This window comes from Trichosurus vulpecula, chromosome 5 (assembly GCF_011100635.1).
Source record: "Trichosurus vulpecula isolate mTriVul1 chromosome 5, mTriVul1.pri, whole genome shotgun sequence".
In the NCBI taxonomy this organism is placed as follows: Eukaryota; Metazoa; Chordata; class Mammalia; order Diprotodontia; family Phalangeridae; genus Trichosurus; species Trichosurus vulpecula.
This window is the reverse complement of record NC_050577.1, coordinates 10,484,152-10,500,229: the sequence shown is the minus strand read 5'-3', so window position 1 is coordinate 10,500,229 and position 16,078 is coordinate 10,484,152. Positions and strand designations below refer to the sequence as shown.

Sequence of the window (16,078 nt, the reverse complement as noted above, 5' to 3'; positions counted from 1 at the left end):
ATGCTCACATTTCATTGATTTAAAACATTTTCAACTTTATTTTTGCTTCATTTATTCCAGGAATTCTAGTTGAATTTGTGCCCAAGCTGTGTTTTCCTTTGAGGCTTTGCTTGTAGATGGTTTGGGGAACTTCTGTCTTTAGCATTTCTGTCACCACAATAGTTGTTTATGGTGGAATTCTGTTTTTGGCTTGCTCTTTACCGACTTTAGATTTGATACTGGGGCCAGACTTGGCACACTTTTGGAGAAAAAGTCTGGCTGGTCCTGTCAGTGCTTTCATAGGGTCCTAAGCATTCTCAGGGACAGCTCAGGTCAAGGACCTGAAAACTTTTGGTGCTCCCAAAGTGGTCTGATCCAGGGTATAGTGTGATTGCTGCCCCTAGTCTGAGTTCTGCAGGTTCCTGACCTGAGCTGGGGTCTGAGCAACACTAGATACTGCTGGACTTGGTCCTCATCAGGCAGATGAGAAGTTCTGGTGTTTATGAACCTGGGCAAGAAGAGGGTACAGCCCAATACCAGAACACTGCCTCATGCCAACTGGCAGCTCTATTGCCCACTAGCCTTTTTTAAGTCTCAGAGGGGACTAAGGAAGGAATGTTGGCACAGGCTGGCATTGAGGTAGGGAGTGACCACAGGTCCTGGGCTGTGTTCTTAGCAAGGAAGAAATTCAGAGGCAAACTCCTGGGCTGTGTTCTTAGCAAGGAGGAAATTCAGAAGCAAACAGCAGCTACTGGATCTCAGAAGCAGAACAGGGTCTCGGTTACAGTTTTTACAGAGGAATAGCTATAGCAGAACTCCCAGCCTAGAAGGTGTCCTCTAGATCTGCTTAGAGGAAGCTTTCTGGGGGGAAGAGGGGAAAGCATTATCAGGGCTCTGCAATATTCCAGGGCCTAGTGTATGTACATAATATGGATTCACAAATAGGAGCACCTGGAAGATCCCATCATCGATGGAGAATCTCTCTTCTGTCTGGACACTGGCCTAGGCTACCTCAAGTCAAGCTAAGCCAAGTCAATCGGCAGTTATTGAGTATGAGACACTGTGGGAGTGCTAAGGATGCCAAAAAAAAATATCCTTGCTCTTAAGAGCTGGAATACGAGATATATTATTAAAAACTAAATATGCTCTAATTTTCCATAATTGAAATGATGTAAGAAACAAGTAGCTTAAATAAAGGCTGAAATATCACCACATCTTTTAAAGATCAGCATTCAAACAAAACTGCAATCAAGTAAGGGAAACAGGAATAAAGAGCTCACACTTAAAATGGGAACTAGATAACTCAATCATGCAGAATGAGCAGGTCAAACAACAAATAGTGATGTCAAAGGAAATGGTTTGAGGAAATCTGGCCTGGTGGATTGAAAGATGGCCTTGGATTGAAGAAGAGCTGGACTCCAGAGCCACCTCAGACACAGACAGAGTCCTGGGCAGGTCCCTGAAAGCCTCCCTGGGCCTCAGGCAACTCTCTAAGACCAACCTTAGAAGACAGCAGTCTGCATTAGAAGGGAAGCTTCCTCACCAGGAGCACCCGACACCAAAGAAATCAGTTTCAGAAGGGAAATAAAGGGAAATGGCCACGAGACAGCATACCAACATCTGCCTGATTCAGCTAAAGCAGTCCTGGGGAGCTGGGCCCAGTAGTGAAAGGAAAAGAAGAACATTTAAAGGAAGCAGGATGCTGGGTAAATTGAATTAGGAGAGAACTTTTATCCCCAAAACTCCCATCACCAAAAAAGATCAAAGGCTTAAACATTTGATTAAAAAAACAACACAATCTACAAACTAGTAGAAAAACAAAAGTCTTGAAAAATAAAACAAAAATACTACTAAATAAATTGACAGAAATACTTGAAGAAAAGTTAATAACAAATGGAGAAAAATAAAGTAAGCTGTCTGACCCATATACAGATTATGTGCCCAGACCCAGAGCCCTTCTTGTCCTTCATGGAGGATTCCTTTTTTCCTTCCTCCATCTCCCAAATCTGGCCTCATCTCTGGCTTTGCCAGCCTCACATCCAAATGTTCTCCCTCATCTCTCTCCCCTGGCTTCTTTCACCACCAGCTCAAAGCCCACCTTCTGCAGGAGGCCCCTCCCTCTCCTGTCCCCAATCCCCTCTGCTACTGGCTTCCCTCTGAGACTATCTCCTCATGCTGTCTGCATCATGTCCATACATAATTTTTGTGTTTTATCCTATAGATAAAGGGAGTGTGCTGTCTCTACCATGAGAACATGAGCTCCTTGAGGGCAGGGGTCATGCTTTCCTTTCTTTGTGTCCCTTTGCTCAGCACAATGCCTAGAAAAGAGTAGGTGCCAAATAAACGCTCGATGATGAGGAGGCAGAGGGGAGGCTTGGGGTGTGGGGTGAGACTGAGAAGTCAAGGCTGACTCTGCAACTTCAAAGCTAGGAGAATATAAAGATGGTGGCGTTCTCAACAAAAAACAGGCAGTTCAGAAGAGGGACTGATTTGGGGTGAAAGGTAATGAATTCTGTTTGGGACATACTAACTGAGATACAGAAATCCCTAACTGCTGGCTGACCCAAAGAACACAGAGCCCAGTGAAAAGACAGGTAAAGTATTAAAGGAATGAGTCATTCTTTGTTCAAGAAGTTTGAGAGATAAGATAAACCTGGCCAATCCTTTCACTGCATTGTTCATTTGCATTTCTAATCATAGAGCTCTATTCCACAAGTGCAGGTGAGAAGGGGGGGTGGGGGGTGGGGGGCAGGGTCAGGCAGCCTCACCTACAGGGTGGGGGGTCATGCAGGTTGTGCATGAAGACCTCAGGGACCAGGGTCCCAGGAAGTGCTCCCCCACCTCAGATCTGTATTTTGTAATGGGAAACTTCCCTCTGTAACTTTTGGATCTGCCCTTTGGGCCAAGCAGACCAGGCCTAATCCCTCTGACACAAGATAAGCCTGTCAACAACTTTGCTTACACCACTCTACCTGGATCCCCTCACCTGGTGCTTCCTAGCTTATACTCCAGAGCTTGTCTAACCAAGGTAGCATGTACCATCTATGCATGCTTATGCCTCCTGCCCTCCCCTGCCACCCCCCTGTCCCCCCCACCCCCCACCCCAAGATCCTCCTGGATCCTGACCTTGCCAACCAGCATGTGAATTATCATAGCGCTGAGTCACCTGCAGCACTGACCAGTGGGTCATCCTTCTAGGATGGACCCTGGGGCATTCCACAAGAGGCACCTCCTCCCATCCCCCTAGCCAATACACATCCTTCAAAGTTGGCAGTGTCATTGTTTGGTCAAATAGATACTATTAAAAACTTCCACAATGTTTAAAAACAAGGCCATTCCTAGGATGGTGCTTTAGAACACAATAAATTTGGATACATTAAGTGACTAAGCATCACTACATGGCATTTGGCATTGAGCCAAATAGTGGGAATACCAAAAAGGCAAAAACTCAGCAGGTCCCTGGTCTCAAGGAGCACCCTCTAATAAGGGACACAGTGTGCCAAAGAGGACACACAGACAAAAGACAAACAAACAGCGCCAGCAGGTGGGAGGGCTCCCACAGGTCAGCTCAGAACTGAGGCCTGAGGGAAGCCAGAGAAGCTAGGAGCCAGTGGGCTGGAGGCAGAGCCTGGGGATGGCCAGGGATGTGAGGTTAGCAGACAGAGGCATCCTGGATCCTCAGGTCCATGGAAGCCAAACATATCTAAGAGAACTGGAAGGCATGGCAGGGCTCTAAGGCCAAAACTGACTTCAGATTTCATCCTGGGGCAAAAGAGAATTAGTTTACAGACAGGGTAAACCTCTTGGGCAGGTGGAGGAGACTGAGGAGGGGCTGGGGGCCAAGTGCACACAAAGGGCTGTTGTCTAGACAAGCAGGGATGCCAGAGGGATTGGGAGGAAGGAGTAGCCCTTGACAAGGGGAGGGAAGTACAGAAGAAAGGAGGGTCTTGGGGGAAAGAAAGTGAATTTTATAATGGGGATACTGAGTTATTAATGTCCCAAAGTTTCAATTTAATAAATAAAATTCTAACACACCCTCATTCTTGATAGCTGAAGATAACATTCAAGTTCCAAATATTTGATAGTACAAAAAAGATGACAATTCTATAAGTATAAGCTGTGATAAGAACTTATTCTTTGGGGGATTGTCAAAGCAGTTTATTTGTTAATTAGGCTAAATATTGGATCTCGCTAACAAGTAACTAATTTGCTTGAACTGTGTGAGATGCAACCCAGACATACCCTTCATTCTTGTTTAGATACCTGAAGAAAAACTAAGAATTATTTCAAACTTGTCTGAGGGAGAGACAGAGCCAAGATGGTAGAGAAGAGAAGCACTCAGCCAAGTTCTCTCAAATTCCCCTCCAAATAACACTAAAATAATGCCTCAGAGTGAATTCTGGCATGACTGAACCAACAGAGGATTGGGTGAAACAGTTTGCCAGTCCAATCCAACTCAGGAGGTCTGCAGTAAGGTCTGTCTCACAGTGTGGTAGCGGAAGCCCAGAGTGCAGCACATGCCATGACTTGGGGGCAGCTGCATTGGCAGCAGCGTAGCTTTAGGAGCTCTCAGCCCACGGACAGTGAGGGCAGGGTGGGGCCAACAACTCATTGGAAGGAGATTGCAAGGGGACCCTTCTGGGTTCGGGACATGTTTCGCTTGCATCCAATCACACATGACTGTGTGAAGATAAGGGTGCTGAGCCATAAATGAGGTCAGACTATAAAAGGATTTTAAAATAAGAAAGGACAGAAGGCAGTACATGGTAGTGAGTCTGCCCACAGAATCTCTCCCCTCCAGAATCTGAGTCGCCTTGTTCCTGCACCAGAAAAACTCCCTCCCTGCCCCCCACCTCACCTGTAGCAGAAGCTCCCCTTCCTGCAAACGCAGGCTGTCCTGGAGTCTGTCTCTGCTGCTCTCCTGACTTCCATTTGGGTCAGCCTGGGAAGATTTTAATGCAACTGTGAAAAGGGGGAGAAAAAAAGCATTCAGAGGTTTGGTTTTTCCACGAGTTCTGAAACAGTGACAAAGTCACTGAGCTGTGGATTGGCTGGGGCAGTGTGGGGGAAGCAGAGGACCTTTTCCCACATCTCCTCCCCTTTGAGTCACCACATGATGAGTGATCCACACCCCCCCTTCTAACCAAGGACAGTCAGGAAGACCTATGGTCAGACAACCTCAGCCACCTACTAGCAGTGGGACCCTGTGGCACCCTGCTGGCCTCAGCTCCCTCATCTATAAAGTGGGGATGATAACACCACCTACTTCTGAAGGGCTGCTGTGAGAATGAAATGAGATGATATCTGTAAAGTGCTTAGCATAGCACCTAGCACACAGTAAAAGTTATATAGATGTTAGCCAGTGTTATTATTATCTTCTTTCTGGACCACTGAGTCTGAATTCCTGCTGCTACATGGAGCCCCCTCCAAACTCCTGTGACAGAGGCCATGCCCAGAGGTCCATGCGGGCAGAAGAATCCCTCCCATCCTGGTGTCCTTGTCTTTTCTGTCCCCACTGTCCCATGAATTACTACAGCACAGCAGTGGAGGACTCCCCTCCTCCTAGTATCAGCCCTAATCTTTCTCCTGGAGACCAACCTAGCTGATTGTCTCATCAATGTTTTCCCCTGAAGCCTATTCAGCATCTTCCATGTACTATCACCTGTTTCTACTGAGGATGCCACAACAGCCCACGTTATGTGGTCTGGACTTGTCTCTCTCCCATATTCCCATTAGTAGCCAAATCTCACCATTTTGACTTCCACCAACATTCCTCTTAGTCATTTACCCCCTCATCTCTCCACTCATAAATTGCCCCCCCCCCATCTGGCCCTTATCATCTTTCACCTGACCATTCTCTGCATTCAACACTCCCCTCCCCCCCCACCCCCATCCCTGACCCTAATCTCTCTTCCATAGAGCTGCCAAAGGAAAGCACAGGGATGTATTAAGCCAAAAGAGACTTCACTGCCTTCAGGAGAAAATGCTCTTTTTTTTTTTAATTTTTTAAAAAACTTATTTATTTAATTTATTTAATATATTTAGTTTTCAGCATTGATTTTCACAAGAGTTTGAATTACAAATTTTCTCCCCATTTCTGCCCTCCCGCCCACTCCAAGATGGTGTATATTCTGGTTGCCCCATTCCCCAGTCAGCCCTCCCTTCTGTCACCCCACTCCCCCCATCCCCTTTCCCTTCTTCTCTTGTAGGGCAGGATAAATTCCTATGCCCCACTGCCTGTGTATCTTATTTCCTAGTTGCATGCAAAAACTTTTTTTTTTGTTTTTGAATATCTGTTTTTAAAACTTTGAGGTCCAAATTCTCTCCCCTCTCCACCCACCCCTCCCTAAGAAGGCAAGCAATTCCACATAGGCCGCAGGCGTATCATTATGTAAAACCCTTCCACGATACTCACGTTGGGAAAGACTCACTATATTTTGCTCCTTCCTAACCCATCCCCCTTCATTGAATTTTCTCCCTTGACTCTGTCACTGTTTGAAAATGTTTGTTTTTGATTACCTCCCCCCCCCCCGTCTGCCCTCCCTTCTATTGTCCCCCCTTTTTATCTCCTTCCTTCTTTCCTGTGGGGTAAGATACCCAAGTGAGTGTGTATGGTATTCCCTCCTCAGGTTAAATGGGATGAGAGCAAGATTCAGTCATTCCCCTTCACCTGCCCCCTCTTCCCTTCCTACAGAACTGCTTTTTCTTGTCACTTTTATGCGAGATAACTTACCCCATTCTATCTCTCCCTTTCTCCCTCTCTCAATATATTCCTCTCTCATCCCTTAATTTGATATTTTTAGATATCATCCCTTCATATTTAATTCACCCTGTGCCCTCTGTCTATATATATGTATACATATGTATACACACACACACACACACACACATACACGTATATTAACTCCAGCTACCCTAATACTGAGGTCTCATGAATCATACACATCATCTTTCCATGTAGGAATGTAAACAAAACAGTTCTACTTTAGTAAGTTCCTTGTGATTTCTCTTTCTTGTTTACCTTTTCATGCTTCTCTTGATTCTTGTGTTTGAAAGTCAAATTTTCTATTCAGCTCTGGTCTTTTCATGGAGAAAGCTTGAAAGTACTCTATTTTATTGAAAATCCATATTTTACCTTGGAGCATGATACTCAGTTTTGCTGGGTAGGTGATTCTTGGTTTTAATCCTAGCTCCATTGACCTCCAGAATATTATATTCCAAGCCCTTCAATCCCTTAATGTAGAAGCTGCTAGATCTTGTGTTATCCGGATTGTGTTTCCACAATACTCCAATTGTTTCTTTCTGGCTGCTTACAGCATTTTCTCCTTGATCTGGGAGCTCTGGAATTTGGCGACAATGTTCCTAGGAGTTTGCTTTTTGGTATCTTTTTCAGGAGGCAATCTGTGGATTCTTCCAATTTCTATTTTACCCCCTGGCTCTAGAATATCAGGGCAGTTCTCCTTAATAATTTCTTGAAAGATGATATCTAGGCTCTTTTTTTGATCATGGCTTTCAGGTAGTCCAATAATTTTTAAATTATCTCTCCTGGATCTATTTTCCAGGTCAGTGGTTTTTCCAATGAGATATTTCACATTGTCTTCTATTTTTTCATTCCTTTGGTTCTGTTTTATAATATCTTGATTTCTCATAAAGTCACTAGCTTCCACTTGCTCCAATCTAATTGTTACGGTAGTATTTTCTTCAGTGGTCTTTTGGACCTCCTTTTCCATTTGGCTAATTCTGCCTTTCAAGGCATTCTTCTCCTCATTGGCTTTTTGGAGCTCTTTTGCCACTTGCGTTAATCTATTTTTTAAGGTGTTGTTTTCTTCAGTATTTTTTTCAGTATTTTTTGGGTCTCCTTTAGCAAGTCATTGACTTGTTTTTCATGGTTTTCTTGCATCATTCTCATTTCTCTTCCCAATTTTTCCTCTACTTTTTAAACTTGCTTTTCCAAATCCTTTTTGAGTTCTTCCATGGCCTGAGACCAGTTCATATTTTTCTTGGAGGCTTTTGATGTAGTCTCTTTGACTTTGTTGACTTCTTCTGGCTGTATGTTTTGGTCTTCTTTGTCACCAAAGAAAGATTCCAAAGTCTGAGACTGAATCTAAGTCCGTTTTTGCTGCCTGGCCATGTTCCCAGCCAACTTACTTGACCCTTGAGTTTTTTGTCCGGTTATGGCTGCTTGTAGAGTAAAGAGTACTTTGTTCCAAGTTTGAGGGGATGCACTGTTCTTTTTAGAGCTATTTCTATATAGCCAGCTCTGCCACACCAGCACTCCTCCTCCCCCAAGAACCACCAACCTGGACCTGACTCAGATCTTAAGCAGGCTCTACACTCCTGCTCGGATCCCACTACTTAATTCTTCCCACCAGGTGGGCCTGTGGCTGGAAGCAACTGCAGCTGTAGTTCTGTAGTTTCACCACCCCCGCTGCCCCTGGGGTGGTGGCCGAACAGGGAACTCCTTCACTCTGTCCCAGCAACTTTTCCCACTAACCTTCTCTGTTGTCTTTGGTGTTTATGGGTTCAGAAGTCTGGCAACTGCCACAGCTCAATGATTCAGAGTGCTAGCGCCTGTTCTGCCTGGCTCCTGGTCTGGTTGGTCCTGCCTCTGCCTACACTGGGCTCTGTTCTCCTCTGCTCCCAGCTCCGTGTGCAATAGCCCTCACCCAGCCATTATCCAGGCTGTCCTAGGCTGGAGCCCTGCTTCCCTCTGCTATCTTGTGGGTTCTGCAGTTCCAAAATTTGTTCAGAGCCATTTTTTTATAGGTTTTTGGAGGGACCTGGTGGGGAGCTTATGCAAGTCCCTGCTTTCCAGCTGCCATCTTGGCTCCGCGCCCCCCAATGCTAACTCTTTAAAGGCCTATGGGTCAAATCCCTCAAACACTGGGCTCCAACTCACCTCTCCAACCTTACTGATTTATGTGACTTTCCCTCCATGGACCCATCATTCCATCCAGAACAAGCTTCTAATTGTTCTCCAAATCTGAACTGTGAACATTTTCCTTCGGTATCACCTCCTCAGGAAAGCCTTCCCTGACTACCTTGTTGGTCAACTCTCTCTCCTTAGATTACTAGGCATTTACATCTGTTGAGATGGAAGGTCAGGAGCTGGAGGGCAGGGCCTGACTTATTCTGTCTTTCCAAGATGGAAACATGTCTCACAGCCTCCCACAAGAGGTGATGGCAAGGCTCCCTTGGTCTGTGAAGCTGTCATAATGTTCATGGAATTCCTACTTAAAGGCGTCTGAATTAATGAAATGTGACTGTATAAAATGCCCCAAAGCAGTTTTGTCAGACTTGGGACAATTTATCCAACCAGCAGACTTTAGTCAACCTCAGGTTTCTAGAATGATCACAAAATCAGAAGGCAGAAAACATCCCTGCTCAAGAAAACCAGCTGCCTGAGTCTTCCTCAGTCCCCACCTGATGTGATATGTCCTATCTCCAGGCCTCATCCCAGATGGTTCCAGCATGGGAAATGCATGCCCTCACCCTGTCACATCCCATGCAAATGTTATGACTATATAGGCTTCCATGATAGTTGTTACCTGGGAGGTCAGTCTTTTCAAAGCAGCTATTGATTATCCATATCAGAAGAGGTGTGAAAACGTCAAATGACATCATACCTCCCATTCACACTGCCACTTGAAGGTCTGCAAAGAGCTGTGTGTTCAGAACCAAGGCTGCAGTGGAGTTATATGATACAGCCTGGGCAAGCGCTGCCAGAAACACTTCGGATTCATTACGTGTTTGATTCATAATTCATTTTTGGTCATTGCACATTCAGAAATCTTTGACCCCCATATGGGGCCGTGACCCACAGTTTAAAATATGCTGCTCTATAACATCCAATCTCCACCCCCCATTATCTTAGATGCTTAACTTCATCCAAGTTTTTAATTACAAGTGACCAGAATATCCCTGATCAGTGTCACATCATTTCTACAATCCCCCCTGTCCTCACAACATTACTCAGTAGAGGAGTTCTCCTGCTCTAGCAGAAAGGCCCAGGCACTGACTCCCAATGCACAACCTAAGATTCCTGTTGAACCGGGCCACATGACTTCAGACAAGCACTCTGACCTCTCCAGGTCTTCGCTTTCCTGAGAGTTCAACAACAAGAAGCTTAGTGTATTGCCAAGATTGAGGGGTGGTCACCTCTGGCGCCAAGAGAAGTACTTTGTCACACTGGGAAGAGAACTTCTAAAAGCTTCCAAGAGAGAATCTGTTGGAACAGATTCTATAAAACATATCACCACGTACCCGCTCCCTTTGATTATTTGTAGGGCCTTGTTTATAGAAGTTAAGGCAAGTCAATTCAGAAGAGCACTAATTGGAACATTAGTACTTCCCCTGAGAAGCAGAGGTAGGCAAACAAAATGTGTGAGGAAGAAACACAGTGAAGGAAATGGAATGCCGTCAGGCCCACGAGCATGGAACCTGGGACACAGAGAAAGGCCTTTGCCTTTGTCAGGATAGAGGTTAGGCCTGGTCAAATAGACCAGAAAATGAGCTGCACAGAGGGAGCTGAATCTGTGGGACCTGAGGAGATCACTAAGCAAGAGTGAAGGGGGAGAAGAGAAGAGGGCCAAGCACTGGGAGGATACCCTGAGGTAGCATCTATGACCTGGAAGAAGATGTAACAAAGGGAACCAAGAAGGAACGGTCAGGTGTGCAGAAGGAGAAGCAGGACAGCCAGGGTATCCTGAAAACCTAGAGAGGGAGGAGAGAGTGACTGACAGTGGCAAAACCCACAGAGATGTCAAGGGGAGTGAGGACTGAGAAAAAGCCTTTGACTGGGCAACCAAGAGATCACTGACAACTTTGGAGACAGCGGTTTTGGAGGAATGAGGATGTCTAGAGCCAGACTTCAGGCAGGGTCCCAAAGAAAAAACAGGAAGCGATAAATGTGGTATGTCGTCACATAATAGAAAGTACAGATGGTTGTGGAGAGGATTGCACAGCTCAATGAAATTATGCGTTATACCATGTAGGGTTACCTAAGATGGACGATCATGGTGTAGAGTTCAGATGAAAGGTGACGTACTGGAGAAGGAAATGGCAAACCACTGCGGTATCTTTGCCAAGAAAACCCCATGGATGGCACCAAATGATAAAAGAGATATCATGGGTAGATGAGCCCCTCAGGTTGGAAGGTGTCCGACACACTGCTGGGGAAGAGCAGAAGACAACTACAAGTACCTGCAATGCTAACGAAGCAGCTGGGCCAAAGCCAAAAGGATGCTCAGCTGACAACGAGTCTGGTGACAAAAAGTCAGTATTTCACAGGAACCTGGAAAGTAAGATCTATGGACCATGGTAACCTGGATGTGGTCAAACTGGAGATAGAAACATTAAACATCAACATAGTGGGTGTCAGCGAACTTAACTGAACAGGAGTGGGTGAGTTTAATTCAGATGACCACTACAAATACTACTGTGAGAAAGAATCCCTTAGAAGAAATGGGGTGGCCCTTATAGTCAATAAAAGGATGAGAAAAGCAGAGCTCAAGTAGAATCTCAAAAATGACAATGATACCTGTTTGAATTCACAGCAAATTATTCAACATCATGGCATAATACAAGTCTATCTTGTAAGACCCTTGAACAGCAAAGAGGTCAAATTAATCAGTGCTTAATGAAATTAATTTAGCACATTCACTGGAAGGACAAATGCTGAAACTTAAATACTTTGGCCACATAATGAGAAGGCAGGATTCATTGGAAAAGACTCCGATGTTGGGAAAGATTGAAGACAAAAGGAAAAGGGGAGGGCAGAGGATGACATAGATAAATGGTGTCATGGAAGCCATGGACATGAACTCAGACAGACATCAGGAGATGGTGGAGGACACAAGGGTCTGGCATGCTATGGTCCACGGAGTCATGAAGAGATAGACATGACAGAATGACTGAACAGTAACAGATGCCAGATGGCATACTTTTGTTGAACTGTTCTTCCCCATTTGAAAATTCTGTTACAAGGGATGGCTGGGGGCGGGGGGGGGGGGGCGTGATATACTGGGAAATATAGGTGATATGAAGCCAAAAGGTCCATTCACAATATTTTCTGTTAACTCTGAAGATTAAAAAGAAAGAAGAGATTCCCTCCCCCCGCCCAATCTTTCAGGGCCATGGGCTCTGCTGGCACCTGTCCTCCCTCTGCTAATGTAGACATATTCCAGCAGTGCCTTGGATCGTGGTTCTGTGATTTGTCCTTTGTTCTCAAGTAGGACCCTGACATCCGCATCAGGGAGATGATGACAAGATCTGTAGTTGACTTTGATTTGAGGGAGGGAGGGCTGTACAAGGTCACCAGCTTCACTTTCTCCTCCAGAGCTATCTGGGTCCAGGGGCCAGATATTCACCTGGAGATGTCCCAGCATGCAATGGGAGACCCTGGCCCCTTTAGGCTGAGGTCTTTTCAGGTTCTCACTTTTAGAGATGAAGTCTATTCAGTTAATAGGCCTCTTTAAGAAGTGAGTCAAGGGATGGCCCCTTTAATCTAAAAAAAAAAAATCAAACTGGGAGGGGAAGACCCTCAGCGTTGCTGGCCAAAAGACAAACAATTACTATTTACTATTTACTCAGAGCCTGGAGGGCCCAAAAATAACCATTAAGTGGTGCTTGGACAGGGACCTAGTGTTGTCCAATCCAGGAGCTCCAGAGTGAATTGTGTTTAAGGTTTGGTCTTAGAGGAAGAAATCTAGTTAATCCAATCTAATCCAAGTTAACTAGATAGCTTTCGGCCATCAAAATTTACCTTCCTTTGGCAGAGCACCCTCAGGTAAGGGGAGGGGAGGGCAGGGGATGAAAGGAGTCACACAAATCAGAAGTGTTCCCCAAATGTAAATTCTGTAATATGGGTAACTTAATTACCCTGGCTTCTGGGAATCAGTTATCATGCTAGAACTATAACTGATTAAATGCTAACTAGATGTTGGAAGAGGACAATGAGAGGGCAGAGAGCTCTCTTCCCCATCTAGGGCCAGATTTCCATTTCCTCCATGAAGAACTCTTTGAAGTTGATGATTAGAAACTTATGAGGTAGAAAGAATGCTTGGTGTCTGTCACAGGAGCTGATGCACGTTGCAGCAAAGTGACGTGGGAAAACCTGGCTCAGGGGACAGACGGAACACTGAAATTCTCTTCCTCCCTGCACAGGCCACCTCTTGACTGGACTCTGTCCTTCACGGCCCCAGCACCCAGGATTTTCATTCTGAAAGGCTAACTGCCTTTGCTGTGTCTTTGACTTGTAGGAGTAGGGGGGCCTTGGCTGGGGCAAGGCTCCTTCTTATCCCTCCCTCACTGAGGCATCACCTCCTTCCTCACCTCTTTTCCACCTACACTCTGGATCTTGGGGATCTCATTGGCTTTCATGAATTCAATGACTGTCTCTATGCAGATGTTTCTCAAATCTACTTGTCCAGCCCTAACCTCTCTCCTGACCATCAACTTCACATCTTCAATGGTCTATTGGTCATCTCAAACTGGACATCCCATAGACATCTTACATTGAACGTGTCCAAAACTGAAATCATGATCTTGAACCCTCCTCCCCACCAAATGCTCCACGTTTCCTAACTTCTCTATTACTGTGGAAGGTACCCCAGAGTCTAGGCTCACAACCAAGGAAGTCATCCTGGACTCCTCGCTCTCTCACACCCCCCCCCTCCACACACACACACACACACACACACACACACACACACACACACACCCCTACCCTATAACCAAGCTGTTGCCAAGGCCTGTTGAGTTCATCTCTGCAGCATCTCTCAAATACACCCCCTTAGTGCAGGCCCTCATCACCTCCCACCTCAATTATTTCAATAACTGCTCATGAGTCTCCCAGCCTAAAGTCTCTTCGATAGATTCAACCACCATAACTATGCAGATCATTCCCAAGTGAACAGCCATCACTCCTCTCAAGTTCCATCCCAAACCTCCAGTTTTCTTCTAGACTGAATGCAGAAATGGGATGAGCATTTCCACCACGTTACACATGCTATGACTCTTCACCGCTTAAACGGTTTCTAGTACTTTGTTTTTCCACATCTAACAGCACCAGGACGTCTTAAGTCTCTAAAGTCAATTAGGGAGAAAAAAAGTTTTATTTGAACCAGAAAGAAATGGAGATGTCACAGATTTTAAAAACCTAATTAAAATTTAAATACAAACATAACCACTTAGTTATAATATGACCAAGTATTGAAATCTAAATGACAAAACTTCCAAGTCATGTTCAGTTTCATTCCTACAGTGACATAAGCACATGTATCACCAAATCTACTGTGTTTTTCTTTGTAAACCTAATCATAAAAACATCTAAGTCTTAACATAAACTTGAGAGCCCTAAACACTGCATTTAAGTGAAAGAAATACATCCTTAAATTAGTTTAGTCTAGCAAAGATGACGATAAATGATATTTTTAAAACTTCAAAGTTTACATCGTCAGCATACCTAAATTCCACTGCCATTTATGGGAACCAGGCCCAACTAGCACATGCTTCACCCTACGGACCAAGCTTTACCCTGGAGAAGTACATTGATGCTCTCCCCTTTTTTAGGTGAATGGCCGACAGTCCAGGGGGCAGGAGTTCTGTTATAACTACTATCGGCCTCTTGGCACACATATTTCTGGAGCACAGAGAGGCCTAGAGATGGACAGCAACATGGAAGAGCCTTGGATAAGAAGCCACTGAAAGCCCTCCATCACCGTCTCTTCCACCTCTCTGCCTTTAATATCGGCCTTCCCAAAGTCCTGCCCTTTGGCCTTTCTCTTCTCTATCAAACCTCCTTTGGTGATCTTATCTATTCCCAATACTCTAGACCCCTGTTTTCAGAATTCCCTCCCAGTGCCTCAAACTCAGTACAGGCAAAACCAAACTTCCCAAACTTCCTTCCAAAGCCACTGCTTCCTTTCCAATCTCTAGCAATGGGACTCTCATAGACTCAGCCCCCATGCCCAAGGGCTGCCACCTTTCCACCAGTCCCCTTGCCTTCATATCCAATCAGATGCCAAGTCCTGCAGATTATATCTCAGCCAAGCCTCTCCCATCCATGCCTTCAATTCCTTCTATCCTGCAGGCTATCACCAAGTTCAGGTCCTGTAGGCCCACAACATTCACTTTTCCATGATTCTCATGATTCTCAGACTATCACTTTCATTTCCAATCACTCCTCCCTCATACTGTTGCTGGATTAAACTCCCTTATGCCCAGGACTGTGCCAGGTATGGGGAGCCCAAAGCTAAAAGTGAAACAATCCCTCTTTGATGGGGGAGGATCACATATAAGTCTATGCAAACTATGGAAAAAGTAAATAGAAGGTAATTTAAGGAGATGGGATGGGGGTGGAGTGGGGGCTCATGAAAGTCATCATACAGATGGTGGCAGGCACTTGAGCTGAGCTCCACAGGCGACTAGAGATGCTAAGAATGGAGGTCAAGTGGAAGGTGCCTGGCACTGTGTGTTGGTAAGCAAAATGGGCTCTTAGCACTTAGTTCAACTAAGTGCCCTTGATGAGTTCGGTCTTTGTTTCCTTGATTAGATTGGGAGTCCTTGGTGCCTCCTTGCCTCAGGGGAGGGCCTAGTTTACACATGAGTTTGAGTGACATGTCTGGGACAGCAGAGGCTTTTAGACCACGTGGGTTTAAGTCGCCTCTTTGTATGATTCTAGGTCATGTGGGTGAGTCGCATGTGTGTCTCACCCCTGAGCCTGAAAAAGATATAAAACCAGGGTGGCTTTCTCTTTTTTGGAGCTCTTACTCACAGCAGTGGTGGCTCGAGTGACTCTGGGCCAGCCCACATTATGAGCTCCCAGGCTGAACTTAGATGTTGGTAACTATGAATCTGTATTTGGTCTGTCTGTTGATGTTTGTAATTTGTTTAGGGCTCTCACTCTTGGTGGTGTTTGGAGACTCCCGGGCAGCTGTAGCTAAGAAGCCCTTCAGTTCGTAAACCTGGATGTTGGGACTTTGTTAAACTCTGGTAACTATGTATTGGGATTTGAATCAGACAAGGTCTGTCTGTTGATGTCTGTAATTTGTTTGTATTTGTTCCGAAGGGTGCTGGCTTTTTCCCCTGAACTAAGTGA

The 16,078-nt window shown here is 45.3% G+C and overlaps 1 protein-coding gene across 2 annotated transcripts in view; it reads right to left on the bottom strand.

Moving 5' to 3' along the window:
- Positions 1-16,078, bottom strand: part of AHR (aryl hydrocarbon receptor) — a 61,090-nt gene that overhangs the window by 21,015 nt on the left and 23,997 nt on the right. For both annotated transcript variants that reach the window (XM_036759437.1, XM_036759438.1), the window contains exon 3: positions 4,838-4,941. In XM_036759437.1, the coding sequence (XP_036615332.1) occupies positions 4,838-4,941 (104 nt within the window). The remainder of the gene's footprint in view (positions 1-4,837; positions 4,942-16,078) is intronic.